The 19,139-nt window shown below is 40.2% G+C and overlaps 1 protein-coding gene across 2 annotated transcripts in view; it reads right to left on the bottom strand.

The window, feature by feature from the left end:
- NFKB1 (nuclear factor kappa B subunit 1) overlaps positions 1-19,139 on the bottom strand; it is a 287,360-nt gene that overhangs the window by 18,361 nt on the left and 249,860 nt on the right. For both annotated transcript variants that reach the window (XM_053703496.1, XM_053703495.1), the window contains exons 20-22: positions 17,746-17,855; positions 14,365-14,431; positions 12,346-12,518 (exon numbers count right to left, since the gene is read on the bottom strand). In XM_053703496.1, coding sequence (XP_053559471.1) covers positions 12,346-12,518; positions 14,365-14,431; positions 17,746-17,855 — 350 coding nt within the window. The remainder of the gene's footprint in view (positions 1-12,345; positions 12,519-14,364; positions 14,432-17,745; positions 17,856-19,139) is intronic.

The following is a 19,139-nucleotide window of genomic DNA, read 5'->3' as shown; positions in this document are numbered from 1 at the left end:
AATTAACTCCTTCACTGCTAGACATAATACACGTGTGATGCGCAGCGGCATTTAGCGACCTTCTAACTACCAAAAAGCAACGCCAAAGCCATATATGTCTGCTATTTCTGAACAAAGGGGATCCCAGAGAAGCATTTACAACAATTTGTGCCATAATTGCACAAGCTGTTTGTAAATAATTTCAGTGAGAAACCTAAAATTGTGAAATATTTAAAGTTTTTTTTAATTTGATCGCATTTGGCGGTGAAATGGTGGCATGAAATATACCAAAATGGGCCTAGATCAATACTTGGGGTTGTTTACTACACTATACTAAAGCTAAAATTAACCCTACAAGCTCCCTACATGCTCCCTAATTAACCCCTTCACTGCTGCGCATAATACAGGTGTGGTGCGCAGTGGCATTTAGCGGCCTTCTAATTACCAAAAAGCAACGTAAAAGCCATATAAGTCTGCTATTTCTGAACAAAGGGGATCCCAGAGAAGCATTTACAACCATTTATGCCATAATTGCACAAGCTGTTTGTAAATAATTTCAGTGAGAAACCTAAAGTTTGTGAAAAAGTGATCTTTTTTTTTTTATTTGATCGCATTTGGCAGTGAAATGGTGGCATGAAATATACCAAAATGGGCCTAGATCAATACTTTGGGATGTCTTCTAAAAAAAAATATATACATGTCAAGGGATATTCAGGGATTCCTGACAGATATCAGTGTCCTAATGTAACCAGCGCTAATTTTGAAAAAAAGTGGTTTGGAAATAACAAAGTGCTACTTGTATTTATTGCCCTATAACTTGCAAAAAAAGCAAACAACATGTAACCATTGGGTATTTCTAAACTCAGGACAAAATTTAGAAACTATTTAGCATGGGTGTTTTTTGGTGATTGTAGATGTGTAACAGATTTTGGGGGTCAAAGTTTGAAAAAATGGTTTTTTTTTCGATTTTTTTCCTCATATTTTATAATTTGTTTAATAGTAAATTATAAGATATGATGAAAATAATGGTATCTTTAGAAAGTCCATTTAATGGCGAGAAAAACGGTATATAATATGTGTGGTTAAAGTAAATGAGTAAGAGGAAAAACAGAATTTATGCTTACCTGATAAATTACTTTCTCCAACGGTGTGTCCGGTCCACAGCGTCATCCTTACTTGTGGGATATTCTCTTCCCCAACAGGAAATGGCAAAGAGCCCAGCAAAGCTGGTCACATGATCCCTCCTAGGCTCCGCCTACCCCAGTCATTCGACCGACGTACAGGAGGAAATATGCATAGGAGAAACCATATGATACCGTGGTGACTGTAGTTAGAGAAAATAATTCATCAGACCTGATTAAAAAAACCAGGGCGGGCCGTGGACCGGACACACCGTTGGAGAAAGTAATTTATCAGGTAAGCATAAATTCTGTTTTCTCCAACATAGGTGTGTCCGGTCCACGGCGTCATCCTTACTTGTGGGAACCAATACCAAAGCTTTAGGACACGGATGAAGGGAGGGAGCAAATCAGGTCACCTAAATGGAAGGCACCACGGCTTGCAAAACCTTTCTCCCAAAAATAGCCTCAGAAGAAGCAAAAGTATCAAATTTGTAAAATTTGGCAAAAGTGTGCAGTGAAGACCAAGTCGCTGCCTTACATATCTGGTCAACAGAAGCCTCGTTCTTGAAGGCCCATGTGGAAGCCACAGCCCTAGTGGAGTGAGCTGTGATTCTTTCAGGAGGCTGCCGTCCGGCAGTCTCATAAGCCAATCGGATAATGCTTTTAAGCCAAAAAGAAAGAGAGGTAGAAGTTGCTTTTTGACCTTTCCTTTTACCAGAATAAACAACAAACAAAGAAGATGTTTGTCTGAAATCTTTAGTGGCCTCTAAATAGAATTTTAGAGCACGGACTACATCCAAATTGTGTAACAAACGTTCCTTATTTGAAACTGGATTCGGACACAAAGAAGGTACAACTATCTCCTGGTTAATATTTTTGTTGGAAACAACTTTCGGAAGAAAACCAGGCTTAGTACGCAAAACCACCTTATCTGCATGGAACACCAGATAGGGCGGAGAACACTGCAGAACAGATAACTCAGAAACTCTTCTAGCAGAAGAAATTGCAACCAAAAACAAAACTTTCCAAGATAATAACTTAATATCTACGGAATGTAAAGGTTCAAACGGAACCCCTTGAAGAACTGAAAGAACTAGATTAAGACTCCAGGGAGGAGTCAAAGGTCTGTAAACAGGCTTGATTCTAACCAGAGCCTGAACAAACGCTTGAACGTCTGGCACAGCTGCCAGCCTTTTGTGAAGTAAAACAGATAACGCAGAGATCTGTCCTTTCAGAGAACTTGCAGATAATCCTTTCTCCAAACCTTCTTGTAGAAAGGATAGAATCTTAGGAATTTTGATCTTGTTCCAGGGGAATCCTTTAGATTCACACCAACAGATATATTTTTTCCATATCTTATGGTAAATTTTTCTAGTTACAGGCTTTCTAGCCTGAATCAGAGTATCTATTACAGAATCTGAAAACCCACGCTTTGATAAAATCAAGCGTTCAATCTCCAAGCAGTCAGTTGGAGGGAAACCAGATTCGGATGTTCGAATGGACCTTGAACGAGAAGGTCCTGTCTCAAAGGTAGCTTCCATGGTGGAGCCGATGACATATTCACCAGGTCTGCATACCAAGTCCTGCGTGGCCACGCAGGAGCTATCAAGATCACCGAAGCCCTCTCCTGATTGATCCTGGCTACCAGCCTGGGAATGAGAGGAAACGGTGGGAATACATAAGCTAGGTTGAAGGTCCAAGGTGCTACTAGTGCATCTACTAGAGTCGCCTTGGGATCCCTGGATCTGGACCCGTAACAAGGAACCTTGAAGTTCTGACGAGAGGCCATCAGATCCATGTCTGGAATGCCCCATAATCGAGTTATTTGGGCAAAGATTTCCGGATGGAGTTCCCACTCCCCCGGATGGAATGTCTGACGACTCAGAAAATCCGCTTCCCAATTTTCCACTCCTGGGATGTGGATTGCAGACAAGTGGCAGGAGTGATCCTCCGCCCATTGAATTATCTTGGTCACTTCCTCCATCGCCAGGGAACTCCTTGTTCCCCCCTGATGGTTGATATATGCAACTGTCGTCATGTTGTCTGATTGAAACCTTATGAATTTGGCCTTTGCTAGATGAGGCCAAGCTTTGAGAGCATTGAATATCGCTCTCAGTTCCAGAATGTTTATCGGGAGAAGAGATTCTTCCCGAGACCATAGACCCTGAGCTTTCAGGGGTTCCCAGACCGCGCCCCAGCCCACCAGACTGGCGTCGGTCGTGACAATGACCCACTCTGGTCTGCGGAAGCTCATTCCCTGTGACAGGTTGTCCAGGATCAGCCACCAACGGAGTGAATCTCTGGTCCTTTGATCTACTTGAATCGTCGGAGACAAGTCTGTATAATCCCCATTCCACTGTCTGAGCATGCACAGTTGTAATGGTCTTAGATGGATTCGTGCAAAAGGAACTATGTCCATTGCTGCAACCATCAATCCTATTACTTCCATGCACTGCGCTATGGAAGGACGAAGAACAGAATGAAGTACTTGACAAGAACTTAGAAGTTTTGATTTTCTGACCTCTGTCAGAAAAATCCTCATTTCTAAGGAGTCTATTATTGTTCCCAAGAAGGGAACTCTTGTTGACGGGAAAGAGAACTTTTTTCTATGTTCACTTTCCATCCGTGAGATCTGAGAAAGGCTAGGACGATGTCCGTATGAGCCTTTGCTTTTGACAGAGACGACGCTTGAATCAGGATGTCGTCCAAGTACGGTACTACTGCAATGCCCCTTGGTCTTAGAACCGCTAGAAGGGACCCTAGTACCTTTGTGAAAATTCTCGGAGCAGTGGCTAATCCGAATGGAAGTGCCACAAACTGGTAATGCTTGTCCAGAAAAGCGAACCTTAGGAACTGATGATGTTCCTTGTGGATAGGAATATGTAGATATGCATCCTTTAAATCCACCGTGGTCATAAATTGACCTTCCTGGATGGTAGGAAGGATCGTTCGAATGGTTTCCATTTTGAACGATGGAACCCTGAGAAATTTGTTTAGGATCTTGAGATCTAAAATTGGTCTGAATGTTCCCTCTTTTTTGGGAACTATGAACAGGTTGGAGTAAAACCCCATCCCTTGTTCTCCTATTGGAACTGGATGAATTACTCCCATCTTTAACAGGTCTTCTACACAATGTAAGAATGCCTGTCTTTTTATTTGGTTTGAAGATAATTGAGACCTGTGGAACCTTCCCCTTTGGGGTAGTTCCTTGAATTCCAGGAGATAACCTTGAGAAACTATTTCTAGTGCCCAAGGATCCTGAACATCTCTTGCCCAGGCCTGAGCAAAGAGAGAAAGTCTGCCCCCCACCAGATCCGGTCCCGGATCGGGGGCCATCCCTTCATGCTGTTTTGGTAGCAGTGGCAGGCTTCTTGGCCTGCTTACCCTTGTTCCAGCCTTGCATCGGTCTCCAGGCTGGTTTGGGTTGAGAAGTATTACCCTCTTGCTTAGAGGATGTAGAAGTAGAGACTGGTCCGTTTCTGCGAAAGGGACGAAAATTAGGCTTATTTCTAGCCTTAAAAGACCTTAGCTCCTCACACATGCATCTGCATGCCTTGCTTTCCAAAAACAGAATTTATGTTTACCTGATAAATTACTTTCTCCAACGGTGTGTCCGGTCCACGGCGTCATCCTTACTTGTGGGATATTCTCTTCCCCAACAGGAAATGGCAAAGAGCCCAGCAAAGCTGGTCACATGATCCCTCCTAGGCTCCGCCTACCCCAGTCATTCGACCGACGTTAAGGAGGAATATTTGCATAGGAGAAACCATATGATACCGTGGTGACTGTAGTTAAAGAAAATAAATTATCAGACCTGATTAAAAAACCAGGGCGGGCCGTGGACCGGACACACCGTTGGAGAAAGTAATTTATCAGGTAAACATAAATTCTGTTTTCTCCAACATAGGTGTGTCCGGTCCACGGCGTCATCCTTACTTGTGGGAACCAATACCAAAGCTTTAGGACACGGATGAAGGGAGGGAGCAAATCAGGTCACCTAAATGGAAGGCACCACGGCTTGCAAAACCTTTCTCCCAAAAATAGCCTCAGAAGAAGCAAAAGTATCAAACTTGTAAAATTTGGTAAAAGTGTGCAGTGAAGACCAAGTCGCTGCCCTACATATCTGATCAACAGAAGCCTCGTTCTTGAAGGCCCATGTGGAAGCCACAGCCCTAGTGGAAGGAGCTGTGATCCTTTCAGGAGGCTGCCGTCCGGCAGTCTCGTAAGCCAATCTGATGATGCTTTTAATCCAAAAGGAGAGAGAGGTAGAAGTTGCTTTTTGACCTCTCCTTTTACCAGAATAAACAACAAACAAGGAAGATGTTTGTCTAAAATCCTTTGTAGCATCTAAATAGAATTTTAGAGCGCGAACAACATCCAAATTGTGCAACAAACGTTCCTTCTTCGAAACTGGTTTCGGACACAGAGAAGGCACGACTATCTCCTGGTTAATGTTTTTGTTAGAAACAACCTTTGGTACGTAAAACCACCTTATCTGCATGGAACACTAGATAAGGAGGAGAACACTGCAGAGCAGATAATTCTGAAACTCTTCTAGCAGAAGAAATTGCAACCAAAAACAAAACTTTCCAAGATAATAACTTAATATCAACGGAATGTAAGGGTTCAAACGGAACCCCCTGAAGAACTGAAAGAACTAAGTTGAGACTCCAAGGAGGAGTCAAAGGTTTGTAAACAGGCTTGATTCTAACCAGAGCCTGAACAAAGGCTTGAACATCTGGCACAGCTGCCAGCTTTTTGTGAAGTAACACAGACAAGGCAGAAATCTGTCCCATCAAGGAACTTGCAGATAATCCTTTTTCCAATCCTTCTCGAAGGAAGGATAGAATCTTAGGAATCTTAACCTTGTCCCAAGGGAATCCTTTAGATTCACACCAACAGATATACTCTTTCCAAATTTTGTGGTAAATTTTTCTAGTTGCAGGCTTTCTGGCCTGAACAAGAGTATCAATAACAGAATCTGAGAACCCTCGCTTTGATAAGATCAAGCGTTCAATCTCCAAGCAGTCAGCTGGAGTGGGACCAGATTCGGATGTTCGAACGGACCTTGAACAAGAAGGCCTCGTCTCAAAGGTAGCTTCCATGGTGGAGCCGATGACATATTCACCAGATCTGCATACCAAGTCCTGCGTGGCCACGCAGGAGCTATCAAGATCACCGACGCCCTCTCCTGATTGATCCTGGCTACCAGCCTGGGGATGAGAGGAAACGGCGGGAATACATAAGCTAGTTTGAAGGTCCAAGGTGCTACTAGTGCATCTACTAGAGTCGCCTTGGGATCCCTGGATCTGGACCCGTAGCAAGGAACCTTGAAGTTCTGACGAGAGGCCATCAGATCCATGTCTGGAATGCCCCACAGTTGAGTGATTTGGGCAAAGAGTTCCGGATGGAGTTCCCACTCCCCCGGATGCAATGTCTGACGACTCAGAAAATCCGCTTCCCAATTTTCCACTCCTGGGATGTGGATTGCAGACAGGTGGCAGGAGCGAGTCTCCGCCCATTGAATGATTTTGGTCACTCCTTCCATCGCCAGGGAACTCCTTGTTCCCCCCTGATGGTTGATGTACGCAACAGTCGTCATGTTGTCTGATTGAAACCGTATGAACTTGGCCCTCGCTAGCTGAGGCCAAGCCTTGAGAGCATTGAATATCGCTCTCAGTTCCAGAATATTTATCGGTAGAAGAGATTCTTCCCGAGACCAAAGACCCTGAGCTTTCAGGGATCCCCAGACCGCGCCCCAGCCCATTAGACTGGCGTCGGACGTGACAATGACCACTCTGGTCTGCGGGAGGTCACCCCTTGTGACAGGTTGTCCAGGGACAGCCACCAACGGAGTGAGTCTCTGGTCCTCTGATTTACTTGTATCTTTGGAGACAAGTCTGTATAGTCCCCATTCCACTGACTGAGCATACACAGTTGTAATGGTCTTAGATGAATGCGCGCAAAAGGAACTATGTCCATTGCCGCTACCATCAAACCTATCACTTCCATGCACTGCGCTATGGAAGGAAGAGGAACGGAATGAAGTATCCGACAAGAGTTTAGAAGTTTTGTTTTTCTGGTCTCTGTCAGAAAAATCCTCATTTCTAAGGAGTCTATTATTGTTCCCAAGAAGGGAACTCTTGTCGACGGAGATAGAGAACTCTTTTCCACGTTCACTTTCCATCCGTGAGATCTGAGAAAGGCCAGGACTATGTCCGTGTGAGCCTTTGCTTGAGGAAGGGACGACGCTTGAATCAGAATGTCGTCCAAGTAAGGTACTACAGCAATGCCCCTTGGTCTTAGCACCGCCAGAAGGGACCCTAGTACCTTTGTGAAAATCCTTGGAGCAGTGGCTAATCCGAAAGGAAGCGCCACGAGCTGGTAATGCTTGTCCAGGAATGCGAACCTTAGGAACCGATGATGTTCCTTGTGGACAGGAATATGTAAATACGCATCCTTTAAATCCACCGTGGTCAAGAATTGACCTTCCTGGATGGAAGGATTGTTCGAATGGTTTCCATTTTGGACGATGGAACCTTGAGAAACTTGTTTAGGATCTTGAGATCTAAGATTGGTCTGAACGTTCCCTCTTTTTTGGGAACTACGAACAGATTGGAGTAGAACCCCATCCCTCGTTCTTTTAATGGAACAGGATGAATCACTTCCAGAAGATAACCTTGGGAGACTATTTCTAGCGCCCAAGGATCCAGAACATCTCTTGCCCAAGCCTGAGTGAAGAGAGAGAGTCTGCCCCCCACCAAATCCGGTCCCGGATCGGGGGCCCGCATCTCATGCTGTCTTGGGAGCAGTGGCAGGTTTCTTGGCCTGCTTTCCTTTGTTCCAGCCTTGCATTGGTCTCCAGGCTGGAGTGGCTTGAGAAGTATTACCCTCCTGCTTAGAGGACGTAGCACTTGGGGCTGGTCCGTTTCTGCGAAAGGGACGAAAATTAGGTTTATTTTTGGCCTTGAAAGACCTATCCTGAGGAAGGGCGTGGCCCTTGCCCCCAGTGATATCAGAGATAATCTCTTTCAAGTCAGGGCCAAACAGTGTTTTCCCCTTGAAAGGAATGTCAAGCAATTTGTTCTTGGAAGACGCATCCGCTGACCAAGATTTTAACCAAAGCGCTCTGCGCGCCACAATAGCAAACCCAGAATTTTTCGCCGCTAACCTAGCCAATTGCAAGGTGGCGTCTAGGGTGAAAGAATTAGCCAATTTAAGAGCACGAATTCTGTCCATAATCTCCTCATAAGAAGAAGAATTACTAATAATCGCCTTTTCTAGCTCATCGAACCAGAAACACGCGGCTGTAGTGACAGGGACAATGCATGCAATTGGTTGTAGAAGGTAACCTTGCTGAACAAACATCTTTTTTAGCAAACCTTCTAATTTTTTATCCATAGGATCTTGGAAAGCACAACTATCTTCTATGGGTATAGTGGTGCGCTTGTTTAGAGTAGAAACCGCCCCCTCGACCTTGGGGACTGTCTGCCATAAGTCCTTTCTGGGGTCGACTATAGGAAACAATTTTTTAAATATGGGGGGAGGTACGAAAGGTATACCGGGCCTGTCCCATTCTTTATTAACAATGTACGCCACCCGCTTGGGTATAGGAAAAGCTTCGGGGGGCCCCGGGGCCTCTAGGAACTTGTCCATTTTACATAGTGTTTCTGGAATGACCAGATAATCACAATCATCCAAATTGGATAACACCTCCTTAAGCAGAGCGCGGAGATGTTCCAACTTAAATTTAAAAGTAATCACATCAGGTTCAGCTTGTTGAGAAATTTTTCCTGAATCTGAAATTTCTCCCTCAGACAAAACCACCCTGGCCCCCTCAGACTGGTGTAGGGGCCCTTCAGAAACAATATCATCAGCGTCCTCATGCTCTTCAGTATTTTCTAAAACAGAGCAGTCGCGCTTTCGCTGATAAGTGGGCATATTGGCTAAAATGTTTTTGATAGAATTATCCATTACAGCCGTTAATTGTTGCATAGTAAGGAGTATTGGCGCGCTAGATGTACTAGGGGCCTCCTGTATGGGCAAGACTGGTGTAGACGAAGGAGGGGATGATGCAGTACCATGCTTACTCCCCTCACTTGAGGAATCATCTTGGGCATCATTTTTACTAAATTTTTTTATGACATAAATCACATCTATTTAAATGAGAAGGAACCTTGGCTTCCCCACAGTCAGAACACAATCTATCTGGTAGTTCAGACATGTTAAACAGGCATAAACTTGATAACAAAGCACAAAAAACGTTTTAAAATAAAATCGTTACTGTCACTTTAAATTTTAAACTGAACACACTTTATTACTGCAATTGCGAAAAAGTATGAAGGAATTGTTCAAAATTCACCAAAATTTCACCACAGTGTCTTAAAGCCTTAAAAGTATTGCACACCAAATTTGGAAGCTTTAACCCTTAAAATAACGGAACCGGAGCCGTTTTTATATTTAACCCCTTTACAGTCCCTGGAATCTGCTTTGCTGAGACCCAACCAAGCCCAAAGGGGAATACGATACCAAATGATGCCTTCAGAAAGACTTTTCTATGTATCAGAGCTCCACACACATGCAGCTGCATGTCATGCTTTTCTCAAAAACAAGTGCGCCATACCAGCGCGAAAATGAGGCTCTGACTAAGATTAGGGAAAGCCCCTATAGAATAAGGTGTCAAAAACAGTGCCTGCCGATATTATTTTACAAAAAATACCCAGATTAAATGATTCCTCAAGGCTAAATATGTGTAAATATGATCGATTTAGCCCAGAAAATGTCTACAGTCTTAATAATCCCTTGTGAAGCCCTTATTTACTGTCTGAATAAAAATGGCTTACCGGATCCCATAGGGAAAATGACAGCTTCCAGCATTACATCGTCTTGTTAGAATGTGTCATACCTCAAGCAGCAAAAGACTGCTCACTGTTCCCCCAACTGAAGTTAATTCCTCTCAACAGTCCTGTGTGGAACAGCCATGGATTTTAGTAACGGTTGCTAAAATCATTTTCCTCATACAAACAGAAATCTTCATCTCTTTTCTGTTTCAGAGTAAATAGTACATACCAGCACTATTTTAAAATAACAAACTCTTGATTGAATAATAAAAACTACAGTTAAACACTAAAAAACTCTAAGCCATCTCCGTGGAGATGTTGCCTGTACAACGGCAAAGAGAATGACTGGGGTAGGCGGAGCCTAGGAGGGATCATGTGACCAGCTTTGCTGGGCTCTTTGCCATTTCCTGTTGGGGAAGAGAATATCCCACAAGTAAGGATGACGCCGTGGACCGGACACACCTATGTTGGAGAAAACAACTGCACATTAGTGGCGCGAAAATGAGGCTCTGCCTATGACTAGAGAAGGCCCCCATCTGAAAAAGGTGTCCATACAGTGCCTGCCGTTTTTTAACAACAATCCCCAAGATTATAATAACTATAAAGAGTTATAATCTGCCAAATATGCTTAGCAAAGTAATTGTTTTAGCCCAGAAAAATGTCTACCAGTTTTTTAAGCCCTTATAAAGCCCTTTATTCTTTTACTTAATCTAAGAAAATGGCTTACCGGTCCCCATAGGGAAAATGACAGCCTTCCAGCATTACAAAGTCTTGTTAGAAATGTGGCCAGTCATACCTCAGGCAGAAAAGTCTGCCAACTGCTTCCCCCAACTGAAGTTACTTCATCTCAACAGTCCTGTGTGGAAACAGCAATCGATTTTAGTAACGTTTGCTAAAATCATCTTCCTCTTACAAACAGAAATCTTCTTCTCTTTTCTGTTTCAGAGTAAATAGTACATACCAGCACTATTTTAAAATAACAAACACTTGATTGAAGAATAAAAACTACATTTAAACACCAAAAAACTCTTAGCCATCTCCGTGGAGATGTTGCCTGTGCAACGGCAAAGAGAATGACTGGGGTAGGCGGAGCCTAGGAGGGATCATGTGACCAGCTTTGCTGGGCTCTTTGCCATTTCCTGTTGGGGAAGAGAATATCCCACAAGTAAGGATGACGCCGTGGACCGGACACACCTATGTTGGAGAAATTACAGCTAAACACAAACACCGCAGAAATGTAAAAATAGCCTTGGTCCCAAATGGTCAACAAATGGAAAAGTGCTCTGGTCACTAAGGGGTTAAGATCCCTCAAAGAATTTAAAAGGCAAATCTTTGCTTGATAACTGTATATCTAGCAATGTAGGGTTCTGGGTGTGAATTCATAGATTAAAACATAATGCTCAACAAAAAAGCCCCTAAAGATATTGCGTGAGTTCTCTCCATGCCGGCGAGTTTTTGATCATTAGAACCATAGTTATATGCAATAGTGAGCATTTGCTAGCTTATTTGTGTAAAACATTGTGCATAGCGAAGCCAAAAAGCAAAATCTGTAACCTAGATTTTCAAAATGCTGCAAACTGCCTAAACCACCTAGATGATTTACAGCATTTGCAGGTTACAGCTTTTTCTTTACGGTCTCTCCAGAAAATGTGGTTCAAGCGCAATTTTACACAGAAGCAAAAGGGGTTTACTATCTTTTTAAGTAAGATAAGACTTACTTAAGGCTGCAACATTAGCAAAAGCTCTAACCCCCCAGCAAAATGGAGCCATAATTGTATATCCCAGCAGGAAACCACCAGTGAGCCAATCAGTAGTGGCAGTCACATGAACCCATGGCTGCCTGCACTAGTGTCAGTAATGCAAACATGACATGCTCTAATGAATTACAGCATGTAGTTTGTGTGGTACAATGCCCCTTAAAGGGACACTAAATCCAGCATTTTTCTTTTATGATTCAATTAGAGAATACAATTTTAAACAACATTCCAATTTACTTCTACTATCTAATTTGCTTTGTATTTTAAGATATCCTTTGTTGGAGAAATAGCAATGTACATGGGTGAGCCAATCACACGAGCCATCTATATGCAGCCACCAATCAGTAGCTACCAATCAGCAGCTACTGAGCCTTTCTAGATATGCTTTTCAGAAAAGGATAGCAAGAGAATAAAGCAAATTAGATAATAGATGTAAATTAGAAAGTTGTTTAAAATCGCATGCTCTTTCTAAATCATGAAAGAAAAAAATTGGGTTTTATGACCCTTTAAATTTAAAAATCTAATTACATCAAGTAAAGAATACAAAGGCTAAAAAACCCAGACATTATGTTACCTTTACTGTACATTAAAATCACAGCTTCTTGAATTGTGAAAATAGATTTTCATCTAAAATGATAAAGAGCTCACCTCAAAGTTATCCAACAACGTTTTAGAGGGTAGAGGACTTAATCTGAAAGCGTTATTCAGTATTCCTAGGCCCAGCTTCTGTGCCAAGGCGGACCAGTTCTTATCTAGATCTTCATTTCCCAGCAATGTGTAAAGCCCTTGCTTTGCTTCCTCGCTGAGTTCCTTCATATCTCCTACACAATTTTCACAAAATAAGTCAGACAATTGCTCCTATAAAGTTAATATACATGTTAGAACTGTATATATCAGTAATTGGTTCAGCATAGTAAATGTGTTGTGATATACTTTACTGTAATTGTATGGAGGGGAGGGGGGGGGCACTTACTGGAGGCCTACTGGTGTTTTTTTAGGAAGGGGCTGTAAAGGGTATTCTGTTCCATGGGGGTGGTTGGGGCATTCTGGTTGCCGAGTCAGTCAGAGCTGTGGGGAAACTGGGCAATGTGGTGGTGGACAAATGGGGGGGGGCAACGTAAAGGTAGTACATGGATAGCCAGTCCTTATGCCACTGATTATCACACATGCTTTTTTTTTTTTTTTTTTTTTTTTAGTAGAAGGACAGTGACGTGGACATGGAAGCAGCACATATCTAACAAACAAAAATATTGCATTTTCAAGCATAAGTTAAGTAGTATAGTTAACCCATTAAAGTTAACATTTTCTAAATAAAACTTAAAGGGACAGGAAACCCCAAAATGTTCTTTCATGTTTTGGATAGAACATACCATTTCAAACAACTTTCCAAATCTTGTTATCCATTGCTGAAGGAACAGTATTGCACTACTGGCAGCTAGCTGAACACATGTAGTTAGCCAATCAAAAAAGGCAAATATGTGCAAGCACCAATCAGCAACTAGCTCTCACTAGTATAGGATAAGTGCATATTCTTTTTCAGCAAGGGAGACCAAGAGAACAAAGCACATTTGAAAATAAAAGTGAATTTAAAAGTGTCTTAAAATAACACAAAGGATTTGTTTTCGGTTTCATATCCCTTTAACTGATTAGTCCAAGTGAGTCACCTAGATTCAGTAAGCATGTAAACAGTAGCCTTGTGCATTCAGATCCTTCATTCAGATCCCAATGCGGAAGTAATCGATATGCAGCTCTTTTTGGAGCCGGATTGATTCCGGTGCAAGATCCAGATCTTATCGGTGTGATCTTGCACCAGAATCAATCGGGTTCAGAAAAGAACCGAATAGCTCTTACTTCCTGGGTGAAAGAGTATCATTTTTACAGTCACATAGAACTGAAGCAAGGTAGCGAGACAGATTGTTGGATTAAGAACTGAAGTTGATTGTGATTAACTGTCTGTGATTACAGTGGTCTGTCTTTGTGACAGTGTATGCCATCTTTAATAATTAACAAGTTATTGACTATTCAAAGCTATGTATTGTCCAATGTAAACACATTGCTTTGTTTTATTATAGGTTTTCAATAAAAAGTGATCTTATTTTACAGTAGTCTGTTGTTCTCCCCTTTTTAGCACTAACAGGTACACCTGTTGGTCTCCCTGGTGCTAAACTTGGATCGTTGAGGCAACCCAAAGTGGACAGATCCTAAAAATCTCTATTATGCTTAGCAGACTAAATTTACATATCCCCTCCCAATGTTTCTTCTGTCATGCATTTAAATGAGATACTTCAAAACTAATAAACCATTTCTTGTACAGCCAGGCCAAAGCTTCACCATTTGTAGTTTTACTGTTGACAACCAACCAGGAGGATGGAGAGTAGTGTGCAATACATTGTTTTTTTCATACAGCAGAAAAGCTAAGTTAGCAACGTCAGACTGAAGAATGGTGGAAAAGGCTGGTAAAGATATGTTAAAGCTGGAGCATGCAAATAAGATTTATAGTCTTATTTATATTTCATGAATGATCTTTTTTTAAATCTTTAAGATACGTTTCTAGTGTAGTCTCGTACAACTCACTGATGTTCCTTGTGTTATTACTACACATAGTAAACCTTATCAACCATGAGGCTCTACAGGGCTGTGATTGGAGGCAACATGAAGCTACTGTACCTTGTACCAAGATGTTTTCAGAAACTATGTTGGATGAATAGGGCTTTCCATTCAATATCTCGTAAACCTGAGGAAAACATCAAGTGGAGACAGTTAAACGCAAGAAAGGAATATATTTTTTAATAAATACAAAAAAAATAACCATTTCTATTTTACCATATAGTACACAGGCCTCATGCTGCATCTTAACTATAGCTGTGTTATACTCACAGAAATGGAAACAAAAACAGTGTTTTAACTTGAAGAGAATATTGCAATGGTTATGGACATTTACATTCTAACAATGAATGATGTGCATCTGTATAAGAAAACCAGAAATAACAGAGTTATCAACATTTCCATTTCTTGGCTCAACTCATCAGGAACACTCACCAGCTCTGGGTAAATCCCCTTTAAGTAAGAAGGATACTAACCCTATCCCCATATATTTCAGGTAGCAGAAGAGCCCTCCTTTTCCTGTCTTACATTATTCTCATGAAAACAACAATAAAACAATAAAAAATAAAAAAGAAGAAGATAGGAATGCTTGCTGGGTGCTGCTTAGGGATCTGATCCAAGTTAAACAAATCAGAGTAAGTATGCTTTAATTTAGGGATAGACCGATATCGTTTTTTCAGGGCTGATACCGATACCGATTCAGGCTGATAACTGGGGCCAATATTCTGTACATTTAAAGTTTTGAAAAATCAACACAATTTCTACACAAATCTGGTATAAACTTAACATGCTTATTACAATTTTAAATATTAAAAGTAAGCAACTGGGAAAAATAAAGTGCTTGAAAATTAACTTATTAAATTGCTTCCAAAAACATAGAAAAATGGCATAAATCCTTTTTTAACTGCACACTGATATACAATTAAACTTAAGCCACTACTACAAAGCTAGACACTACACGATTTCTTCAATACTCCCAGTTAAGTAGAAAAACAGTGTAGAAAGCATAACATTTCAGCAAGTTCTCCTGTTAAACAGCTTCTGTTTTTTTTCATATATTGCTGCCACTTCACTAAAAACACGCTCACTTGGTACACTTTACAGATAAGCGTTACAAGTAAAGTAAAAAATATAAATATATACTGCCACTTGACAGAGAAAGAAAGGACATGCTGGAATATCATGATTCATTTATTTATTTGCTTTAATTTTTAATATGCTCATATATTTACTGGATTGTAAATACCACCTAATGATATTAGTCTCCTATACTGCATAGCTTTCTACTCAAGGTTTGTTGTTGTCGACATTTAATTTATGTGCCTGGACTATCATTTTTTAAATGTTTTTTTCTATGCCCATTAAAGGGGAAAATAAAATATTTAAATTAAAAAAATCGTCAAATATAGCAGCTTTAGCAAATGTGTAAAATTTATCAGAATGCAACAAATAATGTTCTATTTGTGACAGCAATTAGCAAGCAGATTGATTTTATGTATTGCCTGACCCCTATGAGCAAATCAAAAGTAATTTAGCTCTGTGTACTTCAGGGAAACTATGTAGCTTTAAGTGCCACTTAAAGATCACATTTTCCATTTCACAAATCATTTATGTTTGTTTATGCAAGTCCATCTACAGGCCTGACATTGGTGGTATGGTAGTTGGTAACTGAGCTCCTAGGAACACCTGTGCTTGGACTTCTTTTGATTTGCTCCATATCGGTAAGTTTATGGCCGATACTAATATTTCAGAAATTCCAAAAATCGGCACTAGAAATCGGCTGCTCCGATATATCGGTCTATCCTTACTTTAATTTCCATCTATCTTGGCTCACCTGCTTAGCACTCACCAGTGAAGAACTACCTAATAACCCTCTCTCCTGCATATGAGAACGAACTCCAATTCTGAGAGTGAAAGGTATCACTGGAGACAAAAGTATCTGGTAGTGGGATTGGGGATTCTGTCAAAAGGTGCATTAATAAGACCTTTAGTTTATGCTTATGTTATTTTTAGGACTTATCAAGTCTGCTGTGGCTTTGGCTAGAAAAAAAAAATGTAAAAGAGATATCCAGTGGGGTATGAGACTACATGCCCAACAAGTGATCTCTAAGTGGGCTTAAGAATATAAACCTTAACCAATAGGGAATAATATACTACACTGAAAAACTGGAAATTTAATTTAAAATGGGGTAAATGAGACCACAAACTGAACAAGATTCATTCAAAGATAAAACCAACATAAAATGGGTGAGCTGTTTAGGATGCTACTGAGATTACCAATAATAAGTACATGTTTACTATCTTTTCTCCTTTGAGTCTGAAATAGCTAAATTAAAGATAAGATGGCATTGTCTTTGTGCATCTCAGCAGGCAAATATGGTATAATAAAAAGTCTTATAACATTCTTCCGGTGGGCAGACTAAAAGATCTAAAAAAGAAGGAAGTCGTTCATTGCACAGCACAAAATCTGTCAGTGGGCAGGATCAAATAAGCAGGGTAAAATGGGATTATGTGTCCATAAGAATTTATATGGCACTCAATGTATTAAGCATGGTAGAATGCCAGTGCCTATTAAAATTAATTAGAAAGAGGTGTTTAGCCTGTGGGCTGGTGAGGAAAAGTATATGGCAGATATTATCTATTTTAACTGTGGCTCAAGAGGAAGGACACAAGTTGACAAGTAAATCTGGAACTAAGGTTAAATAAATCTTCTGGATTAGAGGAATTGCAAAAGACAAAGTGAGATTAGTTCTCTCTAAAAAGAGAGGACAACAAAACATCACCCATACCCTGTTGCTGTGTACAAAAATGTATTTAGAAAACTATTTAAAAAAAAAAAAAAAAGATACAAAAAAATACAAAAATCACAGTTTAGAAAAATCCCCACACTGCTTAGCCTTACTAAAGAAATCAGCAGGTACAACAAGAAATTCTGCATAAATACACTGGAATGATTCATTCACTTTCATTCAATTTCTTACAACAAATTAATAACAAGTATGCCGGGATTGGTACCAAGTTAAAAAGCACAAAACAAATTATATAAAGCAAGAAAATGATGGATCTTATACCAATTGAAAAAAACATTTTCTTCCGCTTAAAGCAGATCTACTTTTCACTGGTGAGTGGTGCTAGGGTAAGCCAAGATATCTTAATACAGAAGAGGAGTTACAGATGTTGAACCTGCACAAACTCCTTTGTTCAAGACATATAGGAAATGAAACCATATGATGTAATTTCTATTGTGTGTCTATTTCACACTACATATTTCAATTTTATTTCATTTGTTTAATTTGCTAATACTAATCATAACTTATATTTTTACTAAGGTTTTACCTCACTGCACTAAAACTTTGTGCCTTGTAAAGAAGTATGGGCCACTTTAGTAAAGTTCTAAGCCTGAGTTTTTGGGTTCTATTTCAAGGAAATATGTCCACCACTTACCTCATCATTAATTGCCATGTCCAAAGGTTTTGTGCCTGGAACAATTCCTTCATCGTCTGAGTCTTCTGGGCTCCAGAGAGGCTCAAAGTTTTCAATTAAGGAATCTGCACCTGGAAGCAACATTAAAGTTAAATGTCCAAATAAAGAAGATACATTTACCTTCTATATTACAAATAACTTAGTAGGTCACATTATTTTTACGGATTATCACTTGATGTAGATAACAAGTGTATGCACTATATAGAGAGTAATGCAGCTTATTTCTCAAACAATGAATATATTTAAACTGAACAGGCTTAAAGGGACATAATACTCATATGCTAAATCACTTGAAACTGATGCAGTATAACTGTAAAAAGCTGACAGGAAAATATCACCTGAGCATCTCTATGTAAAAAAGGAAGATATTTTACCTCACAATCTCCTCAGCTCAGTAGAGTAAGTTCTGTGTAAAAAAGTTATACTCAGCTGCTCCCAGCTGCAGGTAAAAAAAAATAAAAAATGAAGAAATGAACTGCAGCCAATCAGCATCAGCAGTGCTGAGGACATGAACTCTTTTACTGTGATCTCATGAGATTTCATAGTAAGCTTCCTTTAACCTGAATAGGGAAATAATATGAGAGTGCACAAGGCTCATCCCCTTAGCTGTCCCAGGACAGACATACTAATATGCTGCTTAGAAATCCTTTACAATGGGATGTGGCTACTGAGGAACATTTGAGGTAAAATATCTTTCTTTTTTACATAGAGATGTTCAGGTGATATTTTCTAGTCAGCTTTTTACAGCTATACGGCATCACTTTCAAGTGTTTAAACATTTGGGTATTATGGCCCTTTAATATAATCCCATTGTTGGCTACTTGCGATAAAAGCCAAGAACACATTTTAGAGAATCTGTTAATTGAAACAAAGCTCAATACTTCAGGGATCGATTAAAGAGACCATGTACTGTAAAATTATTTTTACCTTAATGTGTTTCCAATCACTTGTTTACCTATGAAAAAATGCTTCTTTATGTTCATTTGTGTATTTGAAATAGCTGTTGCTCTTTGAAACCAGAATCCTTGAAAATGGGTTGAGCTTGCAGGAAAATCAGATATCTATTGTATCACTTTCTGTACACATATGCTTCTTTATATTATATCTGTATGTACACAAAAGCCCAATACATTGAGAGAACAATTGAAAATTAATATTTTATTGCTTATCTCTTCTACCTCCTACAGGGAGTATAATTTGTTTTCTGCTGGCTAAGTTTACACAGCTTTTTTTTAACTCTATACTTAAAGGGACAATCTACACCAGAATATTGTTTTAACAGATAGATAATCCCTTTATTACCCATTCCCTAGTTTTGCATAACCAACACAGATATATTAATATACTTTTTACCT

The sequence above is a fragment of the Bombina bombina genome, chromosome 2 (assembly GCF_027579735.1).
Source record: "Bombina bombina isolate aBomBom1 chromosome 2, aBomBom1.pri, whole genome shotgun sequence".
Taxonomy (NCBI): domain Eukaryota; kingdom Metazoa; phylum Chordata; class Amphibia; order Anura; family Bombinatoridae; genus Bombina; species Bombina bombina.
The sequence above is the reverse complement of the archived record's forward strand: the minus strand, read 5'-3'. Positions and strand labels throughout refer to the sequence as shown.